The sequence below is a fragment of the Amblyomma maculatum genome, chromosome 3, assembly GCF_055883805.1.
Source record: "Amblyomma maculatum isolate TAMU_Amacu chromosome 3, ASM5588380v1, whole genome shotgun sequence".
In the NCBI taxonomy this organism is placed as follows: Eukaryota; Metazoa; Arthropoda; class Arachnida; order Ixodida; family Ixodidae; genus Amblyomma; species Amblyomma maculatum.
In genome coordinates, this window is record NC_139346.1 from 159,932,605 (window position 1) to 159,959,202 (window position 26,598).

At 47.8% G+C, this 26,598-nt stretch overlaps 1 protein-coding gene across 1 annotated transcript in view; it reads right to left on the reverse strand.

Moving 5' to 3' along the window:
- Window positions 1-26,598, reverse strand: part of LOC146196644 (uncharacterized) — an 87,379-nt gene that overhangs the window by 11,315 nt on the left and 49,466 nt on the right. The window contains exons 18-21 of the mRNA XM_084597049.1: window positions 23,036-23,221; window positions 19,250-19,387; window positions 4,571-4,753; window positions 1,226-3,760 (exon numbers count right to left, since the gene is read on the reverse strand). Coding sequence (XP_084453175.1) covers window positions 1,226-3,760; window positions 4,571-4,753; window positions 19,250-19,387; window positions 23,036-23,221 — 3,042 coding nt within the window. The remainder of the gene's footprint in view (window positions 1-1,225; window positions 3,761-4,570; window positions 4,754-19,249; window positions 19,388-23,035; window positions 23,222-26,598) is intronic.

Here is a 26,598-nt window from a genome sequence, read left to right on the forward strand (position 1 = left end):
GTCACTTTGGGACATTAAACCTCGTAAATAAACCCAAAACTAAGCCTTATTTGCTTAATTTGGTGTCAAGTTGTTCAAGCACTAAACTATCGGCCTCATTAATGCTTAAAGATGCTTTCTATTCTATCCAGGACTTCGCTATTTAGTGACAGAATGGTTTGTTGAACAAATGCTGTAATCGGCAATTTTCACAAGTACCTAATTTTCACGTTTTTTAAGAAACTCATGCAGCTCACGGAAAGCTGGTGCTGCGAATAATCCAGAACAGTGTCAACTGTTAATTGCGTGAAATAAAATAACTGTGTGGAGCTCTTATCCCTTCCTTCAAATCTCTGAAAACCCATGATGAGCATAAAAGCTGTCGCAGCTTTTTGCTGGCATTTGTATGTCATATTCTGTATTTGCTGTGAGAACAAATCGAATTTGTGAAGAGCAGGTAATTGGGTTGTATCTGAAATTGCAGAACACAGCAAGCATCACCATTAAAATGACTAATTCCCAAAGTGCCCTCTTTCAGGAGAAGTCACTTAAAATTGGGGCATAATACCGCACTGATCCGAACTCGTTCCTTTGCAGTATCCGAAAGCTTCTGTAACTATGGGTACAAGAAAGTGCAAACGGGGCTGCAACCTCTGTTCACAAAATATTGAGGTCATGAAATATGTCATTTAACGTAATTAAGGTAAGGTAAGGCAGTTGTGATAGGCCCTCCTCAGCTCAAACTTTATCTACAGAACCTCAGTGGAGGTGATCTAAGGGCTCTCGACACTACTTACTACAACTACACTACAACTACATTTGTAGGTGGCATACTATCGGCATCAATCTGCTGGCAACCTTTATTTTAAGTATGCTGCAGTTCTGTTTCTGAAGTGCAGCATTACTGTTGTACAGTACGCACATTGCATTCATCTAGGAAGATTTGAAAGTAATGATCTTCAACTTCAACATGTTTGGTTGTTTCTTCCAGTTCTAGGCCAAATTACATATATGTGTTGTGTTGGTAGACCAGACCGAGTTGGAACATGCTCACGCGAAAAATGATGGGAAGACCAAATGAATTCTTGCAATGTGCACTTAGTGAATGGATATAGTGGTTCCAATTGTTGTTGGTACTGTGCCATTTTGGAGTGGTCACAATTAGTCTGCCAGAAGGGGCATAATTTCTTTAAACGTTTTAAACAACATGCATGCACACTTTTGGAACACTAGTGGGTGGACTCACCTTCGAGTGCATCTCTGGGATCTGTGTTTACTATCCTGGGGTAGGCACCTGTGTCGTTCGGCAGTGAGGGCTGTGTTGATGTTGCTGGCTTGAATATGGCATCCTCTGCGAGGAAGGGTACAATTCTGAAAGTGGAATGAAGTGCCGTCTTCTCTGGGTGGCCAACTGTTTCACTCGCTCCGTGACTAGGAAGTTGCTGGGTCTGTACAGTGAGGGAAGCCTGTGACTCGAAGCTCTCTGTAGATGTTGGGATAGTACTCGCTGTTCGGTTGTGCTCTGCATACTCATCAGAGTGTTGTGAGGCAAGAGAATCTGGAGCAGCAGAGCCCATTGGAGCCCAAGGTGCGCTGTCCACTGGAGGCTCTGTGGTTGATGTCGTGCTGTGTTGATTCGTGCCATTCTTGTCCATTAGGATGAGAGAGAACACATTAAAGCTGTTGCTAGGCGATACCTTGACAGTCATCACATTTGGTTTGGAGAAATCAATATTAGGAGCAGTGATAACCTCGGGTTCTTCACTCTTGTGTGCTTTAATGATGTCTGAAATTACTTGTGTGAGCTCAGCGGGAGACTTGGCCTTGTCGCCAGAGTGTTGGATGCTCTTGAAAGAGTCCCCAGATGAAATGGCTCGACTTTCTGCCTGCCCCGGCAAAGGCATATCTTGAAGATCTGTGACTCCGCCATCCATCTGATGTTCTGGATAGACACTAACAATTATTCCATCTTCTTCTACATTTCGGTACTTGGACTGGTTGCTGTTGTCCACAGAGACATTGAGTGTGTTGCCAACTCTCACCTTGATTACGCTTGTTGTGATAGCAACTTCTTCAGCAGGCTTTTTCTGGTCTACAGTTTTCTTCGGTATTTCATTGCTGTCTTCTGTTTTGTTGTCTTTGTAGGGCTCAACAGTAGGCGAGGAATGATTGAAGAACATCTGTTTCCATATGTTGTTCTCTGTTGCTTTGTCATTCTTGCTTGGTTGCACTGTAGATGCTGATCGGTTGAAAAACATCAGCTCCCAAATGTTATGATCTGGTTCTGTTGTTGTTTCTAAGTTTGTATGTTCTTGTGTTTTTTTAGTCGCGTTGCTGGCTGCAGTTACATTGCCAACTGCATCTTTGGTGCCTTGAGAAGTTGCGTTGTGCAACCTCATTGTTGTTGCTGATGTTGTTAGGGTACTTAACCATGCACTTTCACCTTCAGTTGTGAAGGTTGATATTGGGCTTGGAGTAGTTGTGGGGTATTTGCGCACATCGTAATAAATGGGTGTCAGGTCCTTTGGAGGAATGCTTATATGGGGACGATTTTCAATTCCAGATGCAGTGTTGTTCTGATGGGGCAAGTCGCTTTGCGTCTTGGAGTTTTCCGCTGTTGAGTTTACTGTCATTGTAGGGGACTTCTTATCAGATGGTGTATCTGCATCTAATGAAAGAGCAGGTTCATAATGAACCTCTGCTGTTGTGCTGACCTGTGTGTGCATGTGAGAAATGAGTTCTTCAGAGCTCTCTTCCCGGAAGGAAGGCGGTTCCCCATAACGGGGTCTTAGGCTATCCACTTTGCCAATGCTGGACTCTGCTGTAGGCCTGTGGTAAGCTGGCACGGTTCCATACACAGGCTGCAGCTTGTCATTCTCCTTCACTGGATATCGAGATTCAATCACAGATGCTCCTCCTAGTGAAGTTGCATTGTAGATGTGCGCTTGTCCATAAACTGGTCTCAGCTGGTCTGTCTGGAGGCTGCCACCTGTGGTTTCCTTTTTTTCATCATTGCCTGTAAAGAACAGGCGGTCAATAAGGTCTGAAAAGTGCAGTCCTTCTTGTGGCATGACAGAGATGTCCTTGTTTGCAGTATGCAAGAAAGGGCTTGGTTCCACGGGTCTATCCCCATTTGCAGAATCACGTTGCAGCTCTTTCGTTGAATTACTTTTCTGGGCTTCAGTTTTTCCTTCTTGTAGGGCTAGTGATGGTGGTACTGGTTTATTCACTTCTGTCTTGCTCTCAGTTTTATTTTCTTCTTGTTTGGCTTGTGATAAACTCGGACTGTAAACTGGAGTTTTTGCCCGCTCTGGTGTTTCTGTAGTGGTGCTGTGTTCAACAGCCTTGGTTTCAAATCTAGGATTGCTAGTGCTCATTACAGTTGTCGGTCCCAATGACGAAGATTCGACTACTTCTGTTGTTTGAGCACTTTCCTTTTCATTATCAATTACGGAAAGGAACACATCTTTTCCCTCTGTAATGGGTGTTGGTGCAAACCGGGTAACTGGTATTACAGCTGTTGTGTGTGTTGGTGGTCGTGTGGTGTCTTTGTGTAATACAACATTCTTGTCTGCTGTAAGTGTACGATCCTGCGGAGCTGTCTCTTGCATTGTAGGAGGCTTGTATGCAGGCTGAGGCACTGCATTGTAGTCCGAAGTGTCGTCCGACTTCCTTGGCAACGGTTGACTATCTTTATAGTCATCTGGCAGAGCTTGTGCGTGGTAGAGGCTTTTATCAAGACCAAGTGCCTTGTAGTCATCTCTATGCAACTGTGTCTTGTCTGGAAATCAAGAAACAAAAGTTGTGAAGGCAGGTGCATATTTTATCCAAATGTCTATAAAAATCACTTCTCGCAGCTACTTTTTTTTAAGCTGAACTGAGCTGAGCTACTAGTAATCTTGTTGAGCTATCTGTAACAAATGTGAATGAAATTGACGGTCTGTGTTGTTTCGTAAGCTCATGCCATTAGCAGAAATAAGGAACCTGTGAACTTAAAAAGCATGGCAGCCTTTGCGTTTTTTGCTGTCTTTTTATATTCACCAGTTTTCTAGTGTATTCAACACATTTAGACAGCCACAGCGGTGCCTACCGCAATTAAGTTGGACGTTAGATTGGCCGCTCATTCTGGGAAGGGAGGAACCTCCCACTTATACCTTACTCCAAATATGGTAAAGTGTACATTTAAGCTTCACATATGTGTACCTATCCCAGGTACACTTAAGCTTCACCTCTAAGTGTGACGCGATAGCTTTAGGAGATCCCTCAGGATCCCAATGCTGCCATTCATCATCTGTGTTCTGGATGACTGTGGTGGATAGTGGGGGGCAAAGTAAAACTCTGTGCCCTTCCAACATTTTTCTGCCTATTGTAAACTGCGCAGCGTGCACGTTGAGGAGTGAACAGCAATATGCGTGCTTGGAGCACTAGGGCCTTCAAACCTGGCACTGCGTATTGTAGGCTTAGTGGGAACATTAGGGAGGAGGGCTACTGGGAGATTTAGCCTTCACTCATAGCCATTGCTTACAGCGGTGTAGCACTTCAAAACACCTACACTTTCTTTGGTACAGTCAAGAAAATGGCTTTGGCTTACTGCATATGTATTCTGTGGGACAGCAGTGTCCTCGTGGGATGACAGGGTCACAGTCCAGTGCCACAGGTGGGCACTCTATGCGTTGGCAGGTGGGTCCACGTGGGGAGCAGTAGCAGGTCTCGCAGTCTGTTGTACCCGGAATCGGTTCACCAACTCGATACAGCTTGCCCTTTTTCCAGCAGCCTGCAGCAGAGGAGGAATGCATATAGCATAAACAGCTGGTGCCATCAGCACCAATAACTCCATGACCACCCAGTGATCCAGCCAACAGGGAAGAATATTCTTGGCTAGTTGTGTCTGGATGTTTAATACATGTAGTGGTACTAAAAAAACATGTGGGTGAACCATTGTAGGCACTACAGCTCTAAATGAACTGGACTAATTCAAGTGATACAGTGTATATGTAAGTATATTCTGATAAGTGGGGAAAAATTGTGCACCTTTTGTGCTTGGTGCCTATCTCATGTTATCACACTTACAATGGAGGCGAGGTGTCCAGGGCTGACTAGGTAAATGTCAGTCAGGTCAATTCGGAACTGACCTTTCTTGCTTTTGCTTAAGACTGTATGTTGGAATATAAACACTATTTTTCATAGGTGCAGTGTATGAGCTTTAATTTTCACTCTTCGCGGAAGGCGGAGAGTGAAACGGATTTAGTGTAAGTGGAGGGCTTCAGATAAGCTTTGACCACCAGAGAATCTTTATAGCATGCACTGACATCGATGTCAGTGACAGGGTGACAGAGTACCGACATTGTGTTTCTTACTTAAGCATATTTCATGCCAAATGTGGTAGATGAAAATGTGTTTGCCTTCTTTCATTTTTGTGTAGTTTGCAAAAATGCTGTAACATATATCAATACACACCTTTTTTACATGCGCTGACAATGTTAACTGTTAACTTTTACGTAGTCAGCCCAGACTATCACATATGTCATGAAAAGCTCATGGTGTGTCTGTGCTCCTTTAAGAAAAGAATGGAAGCATTTGTTTTTCTACTTGCAGGAATAAATATGCAGTCTGGACCACTTGTAGCAAACCTGACACGTGGATTGCGTTCGTTATATCCGAGATTCGTATTAAGTGAATTATCTCATTACAACAAAGAAATGCAAAATGAGACAAAAGTGGAATTTATTCTTTGAAAATGTTCGTTACAGACGTCTATTTCTTCGAAGCAGACCGTACCAATCCCCTTTCTGAGCTCCGGACCCAGTCGCTTGCTGCACACAAACGATCCGATTTAAGGACGCTATGAATAGGCAATTTTAGACTAGGGTTGGAGCGCGAAGCCGAACAGTAACTTCACAAAGTCGCACCATTTCAGCACAGCATTTTGTGCATGCGCACTGATGTCCTGCTTTTCTCCTATCTCCATAATGGATATTATCTGCAACAGGTTGACCCTTTTCTAAAGCTCGCCAATACCAACAGCGATTGACATGCACGGCAGCTGGTGGTACGTCGGCATACTCGTCTTCGATCCTAAACATAGTGGCGAAACTTGCTGCGGATATGCACGCGCAACGCGCAGTATGCGCTACTCTGTGTAAAGGTTCAAGTAACGCGTAGGCTTCAAATAAAACGACACCTGGGCACAACTGCGAGAGGTAGGGCCATGAACCTACAAACGAGGTGGAAAGAACTTTACCCAAAGATCATAAGCTAATGTTTCAATTTCAGTTTTTATTGATTGGTGCCCACTGTTCGACTCCTGGTGATGCAGACTGCGTGCGGAGATCCGACTGACCAGGCGACGCGCGCGAGCCACGTGACTGGTTGTGCCGGCAAGGCACAGCTCGTGACTGGTATCAAAACTCCTCAAACCACTGTCATTGGTTACCATATCCACCGGCCGCGTTGAACAGTCGCTTTCAAAACTACCCTATCTCACGCTTACGGTGCTTCAGTTTCCTCTAGACGCTTTGCCTAGCCGGTACGCACACATTGGCACACATTGGTTGGGGCATGCTGGTTTAACAGCACTTACAATGTCTCCTCTATATTCCTTCTTTGGGGTCGACACGTTCGGGGCAACCACGGCCGGCAGCTTGGAAACGATCGTCAATCTCTGCACTTCTGGGCAGCGTTCATTTCTCGATAGCGGGGCTATTGGCTATAGTTTATAGCCTTTCCTCGTTCTTCATAGTTGAGCAGGGCGACCACGATTGTTCTATTTCATTGAGATGAAACGCCATAGCCCCGATATATGGCTCATCGTTGTCAGCAGGAGCATGGCCCCATGTGCAAACACTGCTCAGCTCCGGCAGCGCTCATACACATGGCGTGGACTTGTACACACTACAACACAGACAACTCAAACACCCCAGAGACGTGGGAGTCTCCTGCGCACTTCCGATCCAGCAGACCAACGCCGGCTTATCTAGCGCGCGGTGGAGGCCGCGACATCCCAAGAGATCCCCGCCGCCAAGAGATCCTCTAAGCCAGTGCAACCGGTCCTTTGACTGGTCCCTTGTTTTTTGGGCGCAATAAAAGACTTCACCACCACCCCCACATTGGCAGAGGGTGTCACACTTTCGAGAGCGCACCATTAAAAATAAGTAAATAAACCTTGACTCCACCGAGAGTCGAACCATTCATCCCTAGGATCCGCTTTAACCAACGTCGACACGCCACGGATCGTGAAACGCTCATCGTAATTCCCCTTGTCTACCGTGAGGCTGATAGTGGGATTCTGCGAGTGGTAGACTGCGCCTTTCCTTTCCCGTAAACAAATTATAGAACGCCGGTGAACATTGATGTGTTACAAGGGGCAATAAATGAAAACTATTTCCACCGAAAAGGAGCCCTTCATCTTGCGAAGTCCTGGTAAACCCCTGATGGGGCTGGGGTAGGTAGGTCACCGCCGCTTGCGGCGGGGGCTAGTCTGTCACCGAATTTTTATCTGTTGTAGGCCGTCATTGCACCCGCCAACGCTTCGGTGGTGGAAGATGGCTGTTGCGGCGCGTCTTTCTTTCCTCTTCCTTTTCTTTCTTCTCTATTTTCTCTTCTGTCTGCACGAGGCAGCGGAGGTGGCTCAGCTACAGAGCCAGTAGCAGGCCCGCGCATTTTTTTTCCCTTCTTCCTACATCCACAACATCTCCCTCCCCCGGCACGCAGGCCGGTGGGCGGGTCAGGGCACGATGTACCGTCACGACTAGTCATGACGTCACCAGGCTGCAATGTGGGTTCAACAACTAAACTCGTAGACACATATGTCGGCGATACAACATCCCTCCCTCTTAGGCAATACGCGGGCCCACCGAACGAGGCCCTCGACACGCCCATCTCAGAAGCGGAAGTTAGAGCCGAAATCCTTAGCTTAAAGACGCGATCAGCTCCCGGCCCCGATGGAATAACAAATAAAATGCTACGAAACCTAGACGACGCTTCCATAACGGCACTCACCAACTACATGCAAGAAGTATGGAGTAGCGGTCGTCTTCCCCAGCAGTGGAAAACTGCAAACGTTGTGCTAATTCCAAAACCTGGCAAGCCCCCGAAATTGGAAAACCTCAGACCTATTTCTCTAACCTCATGCATTGGAAAGCTTATGGAACGCGTAATCCAAACAAGGCTAACTAATTTAATGGAGAAAAACGACCTGTGGCCGCATGAGATGGTCGGTTTCCGTCCGGGCCTGCGCAAACAGGATGTAATGCTCCGATTACAACATGACATAATTGACTCGAAATCCAGAGACGCGAAGGTAATTCTAGCACTAGATCTAACAAAAGCATTTGACAACTTAAAACACCAGGCAATTCTCGCGGGACTACAGGAATTAGGAGTCGGCGAGAGGACATATAATTACGTAATGGATTTCCTGACAAACAGAACGTTGAAACTAAAGTTTCAAGACCTAGAATCCCCCACTGTCCACCTGGGAAGTAAAGGAACTCCGCAAGGCTCGGTGCTCTCCCCCTTCCTTTTTAACGTGGTGATGAGAGGCCTTCCTGCCGCTCTTAAAGTCATAAAAGACCTGAAGTTCAGCATTTACGCGGACGACGTTAATCTCTGGATGAACAACGGCAGCGATGGCAGCATAGAGGCGGCGGCGGACACCATTGTGTCCTACGCGGCCGAAAGGGGTCTTTCGTGCTCTCCGAAAAAATCCGAACTTTTCATATATAATCCAAAATCAATGAGGTGCAAGGGCGACTTTAACGTAGAAATTAAGGTCGACGGCAAAACCGTACCAAGAGTCCAGCAAATCAGAATCCTCGGACTTTTTATTCAAGAGGACGGGTATAACGACACACACACACACACACACACACACACACACACACACACACACACACACACACACACACACACACACACACACACACACACACACACACACACACACACACACACACACACACACACACACACACACACACACACACACACACACACACACACACACACACACACACACACACACACACACACACACACACACACACACACGCACGCACGCACGCACGCACGCACGCACGCACGCACGCACGCACGCACGCACGCACGCACGCACGCACGCACGCACGCACGCACGCACGCACGCACGCACGCACGCACGCACGCACGCACGCACGCACGCACGCACGCACACACACACACACACACACACACACACACACACACACACACACACACACACACACACACACACACACACACACACACATTTCTGTCGGCACCACCTATGAGCCAAGAAAAGCTTTAGCCCTAAAATACGCTTCACAATGAAGTACACTCAGAATGGGCACCACTATAGTTTTTTAGCTATGCCCGTAAAGATTACACGCTTACAGACGAAGGTTTACAGCTCGTCCACTTGGGTGCTCAATGCGAGTTTAGCGCTACCGCTTACCGCTACCGTCTACCCCTACCGCGTGAGCCTCAGTACGCATGCGCAGATTACCCCGAGGGCGACAGATGGCGCCACATTCTTGTCAAATTCCGGTGGACTCCGCACGCCGCTACAAATCTGCGCGTGCGGTAGAAGTAGACGGCCGCGGTAAGCGACAGCGGCAAACTAAGTCTCTAAAGTCAGCAAGCGAAGGATGAGTTTTGAGGGAAAGTTCACTGCAGCCGAGCGCTGTGATTTCATAACGCTGCGCCGAACCATTGGTTCAAGCATAGTAGCTCGCAATCACCGACTTGAGAACACATACTTGAATACAGAATGTTTTGTTCGTATCTTCAAAATATGACTTGTTTTGTACTTACAATACCTTAAATCCACCCCAGCTCACCCATACGACTGCATATGAAAGCTACCCAGGAAAACTGCGCAGCTTCTGAGAAAGCTACATAGTTCTGTTCGTCATTGCAAGCAGCAATGCTTCCAAATTTTAATCCACTCTTTCTTCGTCTCTTCTGTCGTTTTGTCCCTTGCGGAGCCACCGTACCGAGCAAACACAAATATATGCGTCCCGGAGCTTCGGCGCCCGCGAATAAAGTTTGTACCACCACCCGTGCGCCTTCTTGCGCTGTCGCCGGAAAGTTAGGAGGCATCGCATGGCTGGTCACCAGCCTGCCGAATCCAACAAGACCTTTCCGTTCCTCCGCCCCGTCCCCCGCCTCGACCAGAAGACACGACGATTTAAAGTGGACAACTGGGCTAGCTGGTGATCTTTAGATTCAAGGCACTCGGCAACTATAGCGTTAAAGACAAGTACGGAAAAGAGACGGGCACCACGAACGCTAGACATCTACTTCGTTTTATTCCAGACACATTCAATATAGAGGCAAACCATGTACAGGTACGGACGTAGGTAAACGGAGCACGCTTTTCCCTTCAAATTAAAATCACGCCTTCTGCCCTGGAGATAAGAAATCAACATTTTTAAAGTGAAAGAGCACTGGCGTCTACGACCGGTTCGCACGTATCACGACTGCAAGATGAAATTACGCAGCGCGTGAAATTTTACAAGGAAATAGTTCAACACTATAGCCAAACGGGCGAGTTGGTGGAACATATTGGAAGGAAAAACAGCGCAAAAGACGAACACCACAGTAAGGAAACACAAGACAGCGCTCGTCTTGTGTTTCCTTGCTGTGGTGTTCGTTTTTTGCGCTGTTTTTCCATCCGAAATAGCGTGCTCTATTTACTTCTGTGCGCGCCGGTACAAAGGATCACTCTAAAGCGCATGCGCAACGGCACCTTCGGGTTCAAGAATTATAATTCCTTAGTTGATAACGATAAGAATGGTTTGCTTACGCACGACTGTCGTTCCATGTAAATGAGAAAGGCTTCCAGTATTTCACGCTCCATCTGGTCTGAACTTGAAAAAATTACCCGTGTCTGATTGTACATCGGAGCACAATTATCCTCACAACGTTAACAATGTGCCGCCAAGTATCTCGAGCGTGATAGTGCCTCGGCAGCCTGCCTGTGCTCCATTAGCCAAACAGTTTGGCCGATGTAGCAATTCCCACATGGAATTATGTAGACCATATTGGTCTTGCGAGCCGCGTACGGTATTTGATGTTTCATTGGGAAATGACTTTTTTTGTTTTTTGAGGCAACATTAACGGCCTTGCAGATTCCTACGGTAAATTGAAGCGCAAACGAAAGACGATCCACAAAGAAGAGGCAAACACAAGGACAGGCGCTATCCTTGATAACGCCTGTCCTTGTGTTTGCCTCTTCTTTGTGGATCGTCTTTCGTTTGCGCTTCAATTTACCTTACGAATAATGCACCAACTAGCCCCAACCGAAATTTTATTCAAGTTCCTTTCTAGTTCAGTGGGCCCCTCTTTTTGTGTCTTCCCCGTTTTTTTTCTTCTTCTGTCATCAACGCATTGCTCAGCCATATGATCCATGCCACATGCCGAGCAAGACAGTGCAGGTGCTTAGTGCCTGTCCTTGTGTTTGTCTTTTATTTGTGGATCGTCTTTCATTTGCGCTTCAGTTTACCTTAGGAATAATGCACCAGCTAGCCCCAACCGAAATCGTACTGAAGCCTTGCAGAGTTTGCCTAGTTTATCTGCACAACGCGGACCTTGCCTATCTAGAAAGCGCCACCTTCTTTAAGCGGTGTTGTTGCGACTGTACGAAGAAGGCGAAGAAACTGCACGGGCCTGCAAACTAGCTCTGTAGCTGAGCCACCTCCGCTGCCCCGTGCAAACAGAAGAAAATAGAACGGAAAGAAAGAAAAAAAGGAAGAGAGTAAGACGCGCGTCGTAACGGCCGTCGTCCGCCACCGAAGAGATTAACGTCGTCCGCGTAAATGCTGAACTTTTCATATATAATCCAAAATCAATGAGGTGCAAGGGCGACTTTAACGTAGAAATTAAGGTCGACGGCAAAACCGTACCAAGAGTCCAGCAAATCAGAATCCTCGGACTTTTTATTCAAGAGGACGGGTATAACGACGGAACGATAAAAAGAACTCACTACCTACGCGACGCAAGTAACAGGAATATTTAGGAGGATTGCATTCAAAGGCAGAGGCCTCAAAGAGAGAAGGCTCTTGAGACTGATGCAGGCGTACATAATAAGTCGAATATGCTTTGCCACACCGTTCCTCAACATCAGGACCAATGAAAAAGATAAGATAGACGCACTCATCAGGCGTTGCGTCAAGAGGACGCTGGGTCTACCCATCTCCTCTTCTACGGAACGCCTGATAGAAATGGGAGTGCATAATAGCTGGACGGAACTTGCTGAAGCGGTGAGAATCGCCCAACATGAAAGATTAAGTAGGTCGAGCACGGGTCGAACCATCTTAGAATGGGTGGGTCGAATAATAGATAGGGGCACAGCCGACAAGGTTGCCCTACCACCACAATGCCGCGAGAACTTCATTGTCCGTCCTCTCCCCCGCAACATGCACCCAGAATACCACAAGGAGAGGCGGGAGAAGAGAGCAGAAGCACTGGTTAAAAGTGCAAAAGAATTCAGAGTAAAAGAAGTTGCCTACGTAGACGCTGCAAGCGGCCGATCAGGGGCGGCAGTCGCCGCGGTAGTCGATAGTAGCGGCGCACCAGTCGTCTCCGCCACCATCCGAAGCAGAAACATAGACACGGCTGAAGAGGTCGCAATAGCGCTCGCTTGCGTCGGAACGAAGGCTGGATTGATCTTTAGCGACAGTAAAACTGCTCTCTGGAATATCGGAAAAGGCAGGGTCTCACAAGAAGCCGCCCGAATTCTAAAAGCTGCAACTAAAATCGATCGCAAAATCACCCTAATTTGGGTCCCAGCACACACGTCCGTCCCCGGCAACGAGGCGGCTCATGATTTAGCCCGAGATCTCTACTTCCGGGCAAACGCGGAGCCGCCCGACTGCCAGGCGATGGACGAACGTTTGTAAACCTATAAAGAAATAATCGAAAATTATAGATTAGGAAGACGTCTGCTGCCGCCACCGGATCCTAGCTTAAATAATAAAGAGGCCATAGCCTGGCGGCGATTACAAGTCGGAAATTTCCCGAATCCTGTCTGGTTGTTTCACACCCAGATAGAGGAGAGAAAAAACGATAAATGTAAAGCCTGCGAAGTGAGGGGGACCCTCGACCATATAATTTGGGAATGCCCTAAGTCTCCGGGCGCTAGGGACAACATTAAAAGTAGAGAAGCCTGGGTAACCCTGCTGCGAAGCGACGTCCCCGCTGACCAGCAGAAAGCCGTCCGCCTGGCGGTTGAGGCCGCGAATAACCAATGAATATTCGCCAGTCCTTAGTCGCGGAGGTTCCAGCCCCCGTTCCTCAGACCTGCGTGCCAGGAGCGGGGAGTAGGGGGCCTCCTAAATCGGTGGAAATTAAAGTTTTAATCAATCAATGTGGGTTCAGATGGGAGGACCGGAGCGCGGATGATCCGTGCGCGTCATCGCTACCCTCGCCCCACGTGACGCCACGTCACTGCTCTGAGCGATGGCGAGAGAGCGACGTGGCTGTCCGGGCGGAGCGGACTGAATATGCCAAGCGCCTTTTTCAGTCCGCGCGGACCGAGCGTCCGCCGCGGACGGAATTTTTTTTTGCTCTTTTTGTTTTATCGCTGCTACCTCCGCGTTGCTACGCCCGCGCGTTTCGTCTCGTATTCAGTTCGAGCGGTGTATTGTTTGTTGTGCATGCGCTGCGTCGTTCGCTCTGTGGTCGCTGCAGTGCATCGTTTTTTGTGTTTGTGCTTGTGGTTGTGCCAGAGTTGTAGCTTTACTCGGTTTCTAGTGCTTATTATGGGTGAAGTAGCGAAAAAAGCGCTCAGTGATGAAGAGACAGTCACGTTTTTAGCGCTCGTTGAGAGCTGCCCACCGATATAGAATACTGACGATGCTTGCAATAAATGAACGCTTTTTCGCTACCTCGTCGTCCTCGCACACTTCACGTAGGACAGCCAGAGCAGCGAGACGACGGTTTCGCTCGGCGTCCATGTTGAAACTCTCGGTAGAAAGGATTTCGGCAGCGCGCCATCACCGATGGGGAGGAGGGTACACGCGGATGGCCCGCTGGCTTCGTGTGAATGCTCGACGGCCGGATCGACGTGCGGACGCGTGGTAACGTGGCACCGGATCCTTGCTGACGCGCGCGGACCATCCGCGCTCCGGTCCTTTCGTCTGAACCCACCTTTACAGACAACCAGCGTGTAATTTGGACACCTGCTCAGGCTGCCGTCCTTGGTAAAGAGGCAGCTCTCTCTAGAGGCGGCCCGAGCTCTATACTTCCGGGTAGCTGTCGAGCCCCCTGAACACTGGGCATACGACGAGCGTCTGCAAAATTACGGTAAAATCATTGACTTTTAAAAATTGGGGCGTAGACTGGTACCCCTGCCAGATGTTAGCCTAAATAATATAGAAGCTGTCGCGCGGAGGCGGCTACAAACTAATACCTTCATGAACCCGCGGCTTTTGACGCGCTAGCAGACTTTAGGGACAATTATCTGTGCAAACACTGTGGGGCGAGAGGGACCCTCGACCACATAATTAGGGAGTGCCCACAATCTCCAGAGATAGGACTAAAAATAACATGTAGAGAAGCCTGAGATACCCTGCGATCCAGCACCGCACCGTCCATCTGGCGGGAGAGGCCGCAACAAGCCAAGGGCTACCTGCGAGGCTCTAATCCGCGGGCGCATGGCTCCCCGTCTTGCCGGGGACGGGGAAAAGAACGCCCATTTCCGATGGAAATAAAAGTTGTGCAACCAACCAACCAACCACGTATACACGAAGCTGACCCCGCCGGGCGTCTGCGCGGCTCCTATCATTTGGCATTTCCTCGAACGCAGCACCACACAGCAAACTGAAGCAGACCCAGATGTCTTATTGTTGCGATTGAAAGAAGGAAAATAAAATGCACGGGCCAGCTACTGGCTCTGTAGCTGAGCCACCTCCGCTGCCTCGTGCGGGCATAAGAGAGAAAGCAAAGAAAGAGGGAAAGAAAGACGCGCGCTGCAACAGCTGTCGTCCACTACCTAAGCGGTGGCGGGTGCAATGAAGGCCTACAACAGATAAAAAAATTCCATGGCAGGCTAGCCCCAGCCGCACGCGGCGTTCACCTACCGGTCCCAGCCCCGCAGGTACCACCCTTCACAACCTCCCCCACTCACTGGTCTGCTACTGTCTCTGTAGCTGAGCCACCTCCGCTGCCTCGTGCGGAGAGAAGAAAAAAGGGGGAGAATGACGCGCATCGCAACAGCCGTCGTCCACCACCGAAACGGTAGCGGGTGGAATGACGGCCTACAACAGATGATGTCTTGGAGCAACACCGCCTAGTAGTCTAGGTGGTGTTGCTTGGAGGCGTTAGTACAGCAGGCATCAGCGGCGTTTCAAGTTGATTTACAGGAAAGAAAAGGCACAATATCTGTCACAATTCTCCGCGGACACATGCAACGCGCCGTAAAGGAAAGGAGCAAGATGGGAGTGAAAGAAGAGAGGGAGATAGAGCTGCCGTACTAGAGGACTACGTTTCACCGCGCTATAATGGATTTCGCCTTATCGTACTTTAGAAGGGTGCCTCGATATGCGTCGTCGAAGTTATCCGGAGCCCTCCACTACGGCGTCCTCATAGCCTGAGTCGCTAACCAATCACTGGTCGATTCTGGAGTGCTCGCACCCTTGCCTGTACTCTTTAAAGAACCCCAGGTGGTCGAAATTTCCGGGGTCCTCCACTACGGCGTCTCAGCCTGAGTTGCTTTGGGACGTTAAACCCCACAAACCAACCAACCAACCAACTCTTTGCCCCGCCGGGGTGGTGCAGTGGTAAGACGCCCGACTACTGTGCCGGAGTTCCCGGGTTCGAACCCGACCACGGCGGCTGCGTTTCGATGGAGGCGAAACGAAGAGGCGTCGTGTGCTGTGCGATGTCAGCGCACGTTAAAGATCCCCAGGTGGTCGAAATTACTCCGTAGCCCTCCACTACGGCTCCTCTTTCTCTCTTTCCACTTTCATTCCCACCTTCCTCCCTTCCCTTACGGCGCGGTTCGGGTGTCCACAGAGCAAGTGTGACAGTTACTGCGCCTTTCCCTTCCTGTGAACCAATTTAACTTAACTTTAACCAACTCTTTTGAAGCGAAAACTTCACTATGCAATGTATCAACAAGGTCAACCTGGCAGGCCGCTTGACCTTCAACGAGCCAGAGGTCACCATGTGGCATATAGCTAAACCATGGTACAAAATATTGTGTGCGACCACTTAATCTTTGACGACGGATGCAGCATCACATGTAGTTGACGGCACCCTCGACTCCATAGTTTCGGCAATTTAATCACTGCAAAATCATGTCGAAGCCTAGACATCAGGAGCAAGCAGAACGATGCTTTCGCTTCGCCTAACAAGGTTTAGAAGGGTTAAATCGCAGCCAATATTTTAGAGCACAACTCTATATGCGCCCTTCGGTGACTGTGCTTCACCGCCGCTGTCGTGGTAACTGAGCGGGTCACGAGCCAGAAGAGAACGAAGAGCCGGGGCTTTAGAGCCACGAACTCTGCGCTGCGCCCTTGTGGCTCTTTTTTTTTCTAATAAATTCTGCATGGGTATTGAGAAAAATAGAGTGCTTTGGCAGCGTCGCAGTTTTTTTTTTTAATGAAGTTGTTTGTTGCCACAGGGCATATCATAGCAGTCGGTGGGATCTTTTCGTCGATGCAGCCGAGCGAGTTTCCCACCTTCCTCCCCGTACGGTGCGGTTTAGGTGTCCACAGAAAACAAGTGAGGTAGTTACCGTGCCTTTCCCTTCCTATAAATCAATCAAACAGTTATGAGCCAAAGAAAAATCCTCGGAAGAAAAAGAAGAAGCGGGAGCTTCATCATAGCTATGTTGAAAAGTAGCGGGGAGAGGACCGCACCTTGCGGAGTCCCCCGCATACTCATTCTAAATGGCCCACGTTCCTCATCGTCTATGCGAAGGATCGCCTGCCTATCTGAGAGGTAGTCCCTGATGTATGCAAAGGTTTTCCTGTCGCAATGAATGTCACCTAAGTTGGTCAGAATTTTAAGTTTAACATTATCGAACGCACCCTTAAGGTCTAGGATAAGATTTGCGTTGTCATTGTGCGTAGAATGGATGGGTTGGTTGATGTCTCGATTTAGTTTAAGGAGGATGTCTTGTGCAGACATATGCGGCCTGAAGCCAAGCATGGTATCCTCTGAGTATCGCTTACTTTTCAAGTACGGTACTTTTCAACCATGGTTTTCCAAGGTGCAATCCTCAGAAAAGTAACCAAACACACCTTAGATCCGCCCATCAGTACTTCATTTCAGAAACTCTCTGCCTTAGGGGGTCCTTAGCTCTATTCAAGAACTCGGGGAGGTGCACCTTACAAATCAATACACAGGGCTTATGCATACCTCCGAGGGGCGTCGCCTACTGACCGCCTGTGTATACACATGATTGCGAACCTGACACAGCGCATTCCAGAGCTTTGGCGCCACAAACGTTGGGTAGCCTCTCACAGGCATATGCCAAAACGCAAGAAAGAGAGCTTGCCTCCCTTCTGGGGTTTACTGTGTTGATATAGCCGGACCATCGCCGAAGGCATATTACACGGCGGCAGTTGTACATCGATGAATTCGAAGAGCCACAGATCCAAACCTAGCAAAGAAGGTCGCCATCGCCTTGGCAGCTGCAGATCCACAGTCCAAATGCAATCACTTACTCTCGAACGGCCTGTGAAATCTACTTGAATCACTCTGCTAGCCAACGAAATTCTGAGGCTTTGATCCAAAGAGAAGGATCGTGCACCAAAACGAATAATCTCGAATCCAGGTCATCGGGTCTACGAGACAATGAAGCTGCAGATGCGGTTACTCGCGCACTCATTCTCTGGGCACCTCCCTATTGCTCACTACTGCGAGCAGCGCCGGATCTATTCCTTTCCGGCAAAAGGCCTGTCCAAAACAATAGAACGCTTCCTACTGCACCTCCAAACGTGGTTCTGTACAGCTATAGCAAAACATTTCGATCCAAAAATCAATGGGCAGTACCAAAACTATGGTGATGTTGCAGTAGATATCACATGGTCTGGGCCTGCCAACAAAATCGCAAACTATACCCAATTCACCACTCCACTTAAAAGGAATTGGAGGCGACCGTGTCCAGCAGCTCCGGACTAGAGGAACAATGAGCTCCCAACGGGCTCGAGCAGTGGCGTCGACCAAAGACGTCCCAGAATAAGGACGACGCCTAGTTTATTGATGCCCACGGGCTTTAATCTCTTTCGTTACTGAATAAACGTTTTCACCACCACCACCGCGGAGAGAGTGAAAGAAAGGAGAAGCGCCGTTGTAGTGGGCATCCCAAAATTATTTAAGCCACCTAGAGGTATTCAGCGTGCGCTGTACATCGCCCACCACACTGACACCTTTTTGCGGTTTTCTTCCACCGAAATGTGGCTCCCGCGACACAGGATTAAACTCGGCTCCTCAGGCTCAGCAGGTGACACTCTAATCACAGAGCCTTTGCGGAGAGAAGGTATCAGGAATTGACAATAAGGACCTTGCTTAAATATCTGTCGTATATGACTTGGATTACGCTGATACGCAGAGAATCACGCTATATTGCTGAGGAGACAAGGAGGCTGATGCATCAGGTCAGTTCGCCAGGTACCGTTCACTCCTATATACGGTGCCTGCTTATATTTATACGCCGACCTCAAATTTCAACGTTTCTAGACAGCGGAGATGTGCTCAGATTCTTTGTTCTTGTCACCCTGCTGAAGGGAGCATCATAAAAACGCGAAAGTGGGTATGCATAGCGCAGGGACAGGAATAAGCAACTTATAAACACAGCACTTGCTAACTATACTGCCAGTGGTCCGCGGCGTGTGTATTGCTCTTCTCTGAACAGTAAACAGGGTCAGTTTTAATAACTGACTAAACAAAACAAGCCATACGCATCGAAATTCTTGAGCTTTTATTTTGGTAATGAGAAAAACCCTAACAGCGGATTACTTTCTGTCACAGATGAATCGTATGTAACGGTTACTGCAGATTTAAATTGTATCCGACTATAGTTGGGAGCCGTCACTGACCATATCACACCGCGCTCAGCCATGCATAGTTTTGGTGACCCTAGAAGACTTTTCAGGTGATCTGGACGGAGGTCGCAATTTTAAAGCACAATTCATTCATTCATTCATTACCGCGACACGCCATCTGAGCATGCTTTGCAAATGAGCCGATTTTGAAAATCGCCTTGTTCAAGTTATTCCAAAGCACATCGCTGTAACGTCAGCAGCGGTGCTTTTCGGCTTACCCTGGATGGGGATGACAACCGGTCCCTCGGTTGTGGTTGACGTCGACGTAGTAGTAGTGGTGGTGGTGGTGGTAGTAGAAGTAGTAGCGGCCTTCGTAGTGGATGGCGGGAGCGGTGTGGTTGCGTTCGGCCCTTGCGCTGAGACGATTGCAACAACATGAGCACAGTGAGCCACGCTTACAAACAGAGCGGCCAAAACAGTGACTTTCCGCGGCATTTTGCTTTTACTACGACGCGAAAGAGCAGCACTCTATTGAAAAGGCTCTGGCACACAGGCTTCAGCAGCGATGAACTATTGATTCCGTTTAAAGGTGCTGCGCTCTGAGAGGAGAACTTCTTTTGATCCAGAAAGTTGGATACTCTCCAAAATGAGGATCCTTTTCGATGAAGAGAAAGTTGTATCAGCTCCCAGGTGAGTAACATATATTCTCCCACCGTGCCGCCCAAGAAAGTGTCTCGTGCTTACGATAAGTTAATCGGTATGCTGCGAGCGTAACATAGGTGTGAAAGAAAAAAAAATAATAAGAGAAGGAACCTGCACAATGAAAAGCTAGGCAAGCTTATTTATTGGGAAAGTATGCGATACCAAGCAAAAAGTGATATGGCAAAAGGCGGCTTTATGGAGGTGGATGTGCTTGTGCAATCGGTATGACGGGCGGCGCACTAAAACCAGCAATAAATTCGCTTGATTTTGTACGCGTTGCGGAAGAGTGGATGCGCTTAGGTAACATCGGCTTTGGATATTTGTGCCACCTGGGGCGGCCCCATTTAGTGTGAAAGCTAATTGCGAAGTTTCTCGACTGCCCTCGCCGTTCTCTTTTTTTTCAGATTCCTCGAAGAATGCCTGCTTGTTTTTGACTTATGCTATTGCTCTAATGACGCAGCACTCGCGAGATTTTATTATACGGCTCTGTTTCTGGCCTCGATGGCTCCACGTATTCACTCGCCGCTTTGTACAACCACTGAAATGTGAACAGTGCGCATGCCTCAAGTTTGGGCTCACAAAGATACGCATTTGTAAAGCTACGATACGTGCGCAAACGTATGCGTTCGCACTAAATGTTTGTGGAAAAGTTCCAGTACTATGACCTACAGATGTAGAGTGGATACCTTATGGCACCAAGTTTAAAGGCTGCATGAAAAACTATTTACTACAACTAGAAACCGCACACGGGCAATACGTATCCCATCAATCCTCTCCTCAACGCAAAAAGTTTTAAGCTAGCGTCACTAACGTTGAACATATCGGCGACCAAAATGACTCCTTATTTCTCCACTCAACTCAAAGTACGCCCACATGCAAGAAAGAAAAAAAAAAAAGAAAAAAGAAGAATAGCATCGACGATGGCCCACCGCGCACCATTCTGACCGATTAGCCTAACAAGCCCCGATGACGTCACCGGGGAGGTCTGCGCGCGGGTAAGTGGAGGCGGTCGCCAGGGACACTTTTTATTTATTTATTTATTTTTATTTATTTATTTATTTATTTATTTATTTATTGTACCCTCAGGGCCAAATACATTACAGAGGGGAGTGGATTAATTAGGTTACAGAACAATGAATATAATACAGTGAATACTTGTAAATTATAGGCTCCAGAAAAAGCTTTTAAATCTGGCTCGAATACCCACAAAAACCACCTCTTATCTATGTCTTATATTAGAATACTATCGCAAGTAACGTATCAGGGGCCCGTTAAAGCACAAAAACACACAATTGAAGTGCAAATTCCAGTACAAATGCTTGCGTTCAGTCGCCGTGGCAGTCTTTTGTACTTCTGAGCACGCAAGTGCGGCAAAGCTAAGAGCTCATCATCTGGCTAACGCAAGAAAATAGGACACAAACAAAGCAAGCTGGGCAACAGTGCACCGATGCAGTATCGGTGGTATCCGTACCGGCGCCCTGAGAAGTCGTCCGCCGCTGTGCAGTTCCCGATGCGTATTGGAGGCAGCGGATGTATTGCCGCTCTATACACTCAGTGACACCAGAAATACACCTCATCTTTTATTCGTTACGGCTGCTACGATGTCCTACTGTGAGCAGGCTAGAGGAACACGACTCCTATAGTTTCGTTTGCGAACACCTTCTTATCCGGCGAGCCGACTTCCGGTAACCATTAATTGTCTGAAAGATTGACTAAGCTTTACCTCGCTCTTTTAAGAAGCTTATCCGCGTAAAATGACGTAGCGCAATTACGGAGGCGGTTCACCCAGGTCCGGCAAACCATTCGCGCATACGGCCCTCCAGGCCTGACCGATCGACTGGCGCCGAAGGGGGAGCTCTGTGTGAGCCAGCTTGGGCTCCCACTGCTCATGACTGAGTTCCTGTAATCTGTACGCTTTACTTCGGTCGGGGCAATTCCTTTGGAGCATGTCGAAAATCTCTCCACAGGCCGGACATGCATTTGTGGGATATGTGCGTGCTTGTATGTTTCGTCATATAGTGGCTTTCTGATAGGTGAGGTCTTTGTAGGGACTACGTATTTCAATCGACTATGTCGGTGGTAACATAAGGTGGAATTATGAACTTTATCGGAAAGCTATCATTATAATGCCCATTGATAAAATAAAAAAGGAACGAAAATGAAAGAAAATGAAGCATTTTCGCGAACTGTAGCTGGTATTTCTAGCTCAGACTGATTTACATGCACAAAAATTGCACACACTTGTTTTTCGATGATTTCAACGCATGCCTATTTTCCGATAGTAAAACTGAATATCGGCTGCTGCGTAGTCGATGACGCTGCATTCGATATACCCGTGGTCTGTTCAAAGAGCGGAGGATTCTGGCTTACGGAAGGTTATCAGTGCGGCTGTTATTCCCATCCTCTCCATCAACGTACTGCATCTGGAAATAAATTGTTTGTTTTTGTCATGTTTTATTGTGATGTTTCATCGTTTTCATTGTCTACGATACTACTTTCAATCTTAGGTCCACCGTTTATGTTATTTAGTTCTTTTGTCTTCTATCCCAGTGTGTGAAGTTTTTCTGTGCATTTTTCATGCTTACTTGTGCTGCAGTACCAACACCACATAGTTGTTCCTGCCAAGCTAAAATAAAGATTGATTGATTGATCGATCGATTTCCATTTGCAAAGAATGTTCATTACTAGTCGTAAGTTTAGCTCACCTGTGTCTTTAGTATAGTGTTTAGCATGTTCCATCCAAAACGTTCCCATCGTGCTAATCGGGGTGTTTTCATTTGTGTTGACCTGTTCATGCTTAATTTGTCCATGATAGCAGCATGGTACCTTACAACGAACAGTGCCTTATTAGATACAGTGTTGCACATGTCAGCAACGCGAAATAACCATGTTTCAGTCGTCGTACTATATTTGAGTTAAACAAAAAGCGACACAGGTTATTGTGGCCTGCCTGATTTTAGTTCGCCAAGACTCGTGTCGCGTACGGCAACGCGTCTCTCATTATATTGCCGCAGTTATCTTATTAGCGCTTCGGAGCTGATATTATCAGTATACAAAGTACTGCCTCATACGCATCATGTCGAAAGCGTTTCTCGTTGGGGTTTTCTTCCTGCTGGAAAACATCTCGCGTAGTACTTTTGAAGAAATAGTGTAGGCGAATGTGCCGCAACGATAGAGCTTCACGATTTCATTGGCGGAATGTATTTTCTGGTAAGTTGTAGAATGCGGAAGTAACGCAACGGTGGACGACTTCCCCTGTCGCGAGTCACTCGAAGTAGTAAAGCACGGTGGGTTAAAAGAAGCCAGTTCAGTAGCTGCGGCGTTGTTAGTGGCGCAGAGGAGAGGGAAGCGCGTGTACTTACTGCAGGCATAGCTGGCGGGGCAGCAGTCGTACTGGCTGGTGAACTGCGGCTCGCAGTCCTTCACCGCCAGATGGCACTTAGGCTGGACGCAGCGCTTTAAGCCGCGAATGCAGTAGCAGTAATTGCAAAAGTTGGAGGAAAGCATGGCCGAGCCCTCGGCGTAGAGCGAAGCTTCGTCCAGGCACGCTGAAAGCACGCAACGAGCACTCGTTAATAGGCCCGTGGTGTAATGCGCGCGTGATAGCATGGCTTTAGCATAGCGAGGACGCAAAGCGTGAGCCGCGGAGGAAGGAACCTGGACATCGCGGCTTGGAAAGAAAAAAAGCTCGCGGAAGTGACGTGGTTATGGCCCTTTAATACCGCGGCTTTGAAGGAAGCTCGGCGGAAATGAGGTGGTTCTGGAGGCCATCATGTCCGGGCGCTCTTAGTAACGGCCCAAACTGTGTTGTAGTTAATATATGGTAGCAGCGGATGCAGGGATTCCCAGTGGCAGGCAAATGTAGGCGCTGTCCTTTCCTTCCTCCGGGGGCACAATGCACAGAAACTGTGTTCTGGTTGCTCTTCTAGCTCACTAAAAATGGCATCACCAGCGCTGTTGTCTTTGTCTTTTTTTTTTCCCCTCATGTGGTGAACGGTGCCCGACCATCCCACCAACAGGGCAACGGGTCGGCAACGCATAAGGGTTGCCGATCTCTAGCAGCTGTGAATACTGGTTACTTGCAGCCAGTGTTGTCCGACAACTCCTCTTGATCTATTTGGACTATTTTGCAATAAACTGAGTCGTTTCGGTGGATGACGGCCACTTGCAAATTGGTACTTCTGAAACTGGCTATTTTACTTCCGTCACAACATCATTAGCACACTGTGACTGTAGAGCTGCCAGAATCTGGTAACAGCCATGGGTACACGAGAGAAATGAAGTAAGAAATTTTACTATCGACACTTCCTAATCAAATGAAAACACGCCAGGCTTTCAATACTCTCTGTCCACGGCAAGTTGTTTCTCCAATCGGTTGCATCACAGTATTTCGCCTGACATTTTCTTTCATTCACGTCCATGAAGAACGGTTGAAGTGTGGTTATCTCTTGGCACTTTTGAATTTGTTCATTTTGGTCGCCTTTTTTTTTTTTCTTTTTTACTACTGAAGTGCGAGGGCGTATACTTTTAGCAATGAGGCATACAAGCGTACTTCAGTTGCAAAAGCAAGGTTTAGGTGCCCACTACGGACAACAATAACGATTCATTCCAAAGCTGGCTCACTATAGGAAATGTTTTGAGTGACTGTGTCGTCTAAATACGTTGTTTTCACAAAATGCTTGGGAGATCGCTACTCAGCCAAGCTCCGAGACTTGAACGTTCTCATACGACGTATTACCCTTTGCTAAAACAGAGAACAGAGATGAGCTTCATATCTCCGTCCCAACGATTGTATTGCTAATCTTCTTTTGACTTATAATTGACTTATGGCTTTAATTAACGAAAGTTCCAATACGAAGCGCACAAATGAAATCTTAAGAGACGGGACAACATACGCACACATTTAGAGCGAAACGCTTACGGCGCCAGCTCGGAGCGAAGAATTGCGAACATTTCCTTGCTTCCGTAATAAAGAGAATTGAAGAATTAGGTCGACACGACACTGGGAGGGTAGATTAAACCCAAGGCACGGGTCCTTCTACACATAATACCTTCGCAAACGGCACCTCTTGTCATTTTTCATTTGAACAATGAAGAAAGGAACATTGATTTACGAGCGCAGGTTTCTCTCCTTAATAACGAGCAGTATGCTCGTCGTTATATTTGTCTGGAGACTTCCTGCCTGTTCTTGAGAAGTGAAGAGTTGGAGAACGCACAGCAGAGTTCGCCAGAAGTATTTGCCGGCAGCGATTAATTACGCCGTGCGGAACAGCGTCAGTGCAGCGCTTCGCAAACATACGGCGTGTGAGCTTAAGAGAGTTCGGAATAAGACGTGGCAGGCTCGGGTGAACTCGAAGAGAGGGTCATAAAACGAGCGTTGCGGCTCAGCCACCACGACTGAGAACGCCTGAGCGCTTTCAGTAGATCCCCTGTTCATATTTCAAGCATATGCGCGGGAAGCAGTGGTAATTTATGACTTCTCTGATGAATGAAATTGTAAACCACGAATTCTATAGGGCACGCTGCGCTAATGTGAGCTACTTCAGCGATTTCTTGCATGCGGAGGCATAGGAAATGAATTGAGCTGTGTTTCAGAGTCGCAGAAAACATGGTCTGCTTGTGAAGGGTCGTGTCGGTTTTTTTGTGGCAAACCGACTGCTTCGTCGAATTACTTGCAGATACGCAAGAGGTTCAACACAGCGCACGTCATGAACAGCCGGTTCGCATACGAAATTGCGCTGAATTCTGCTTTTTTTTTTTTAACAACATCCATTACCTCACGGCTAGTTGCGTAATACTGGTCTCTTCTGTTTCGTGATTATTTCAGTGAAGTTGCATTAGTTGTTAGGCCTAAGCGAAATATGAAAGCATTTATTATCGCGACTTGAAAACACTACGGCGCAAATACGACAACACACGAATGAATGCGACACCACATGCGCATGTATCCTCCTTACGGCCTCCGAGTCACGAGAGTGACGAAGAGTAATTGCGGTGTCATAATAACAGAAACAGATTTGTACTCTTGCTTACAATTGAAATGAGTATGCGATGCTGATGATTATGCGAGCAGTACCTCGCAAAGCTTGTCCTTTTCACTTCCTGCAAGCTGCGCCGGCTCCCGCGACGCGTCTGACATGGCCTGTCGAATTCTTTTGGCGCTAGCGTTTCATCCCTTTAGTTCGTCGCTCTCATATTGACCTCTATGCGACGTTCTCCTCCACATTTATTCATATTTTTTTCGGATATGATGAGTCTCTCATATTTTCTCTCCTTCCTATATTACTTCCTCTCTCAATTTTCACCGATGCACGAACACGGTTCATTTGCATTGATTGCTGGGGTTGGCGGCGTTATCTGTGCCGCTTCATTACTCACTGGGTGAGGCGGGGAAAAAAACAGGCATGCATCGCGAACGGAGTATGCGCTATCGCCTTCCGAAACCCGTTCGGGAAACGAGAGGGGAGTCCTTTTCCCATTGTCTTCCCTTGTACGTTTGTTCAGCCCCAGACATCAGCACGAGTTATTAGTTTTCTCCATTTGGATACTCTCCGCGGAGGAGTGCTTCTGCTATCGGGTGCACTCTGTTATATTTTTCCCCCGTGCGTTCTTGATGGAAGCGGTCGTGCATAAAGCATTCTAGAACCTGCAGCAGCTACCGCGGATTTCTTAAAAGGCTGTACTTTCTTCAGCACATTTTCGTGATGGTCTGTCCTTTCTTCTTTTTCTTTTTTTCCATCTGCGCGTGGTCTCCGCCGCAGGTCCGCGAATGGCTGCAGTCTGTAGCGCTCCCCATTTCCGCACCGATAGCATCGACCGATCATTAAGTGAGCCCATAGGACCGCATGTTAACTTATGAGTGCTGCCACGCGCCTTACGCTCTGTTTCATTTTATTCCAATTTCGCGGGACTTGAGAGTGCTAGA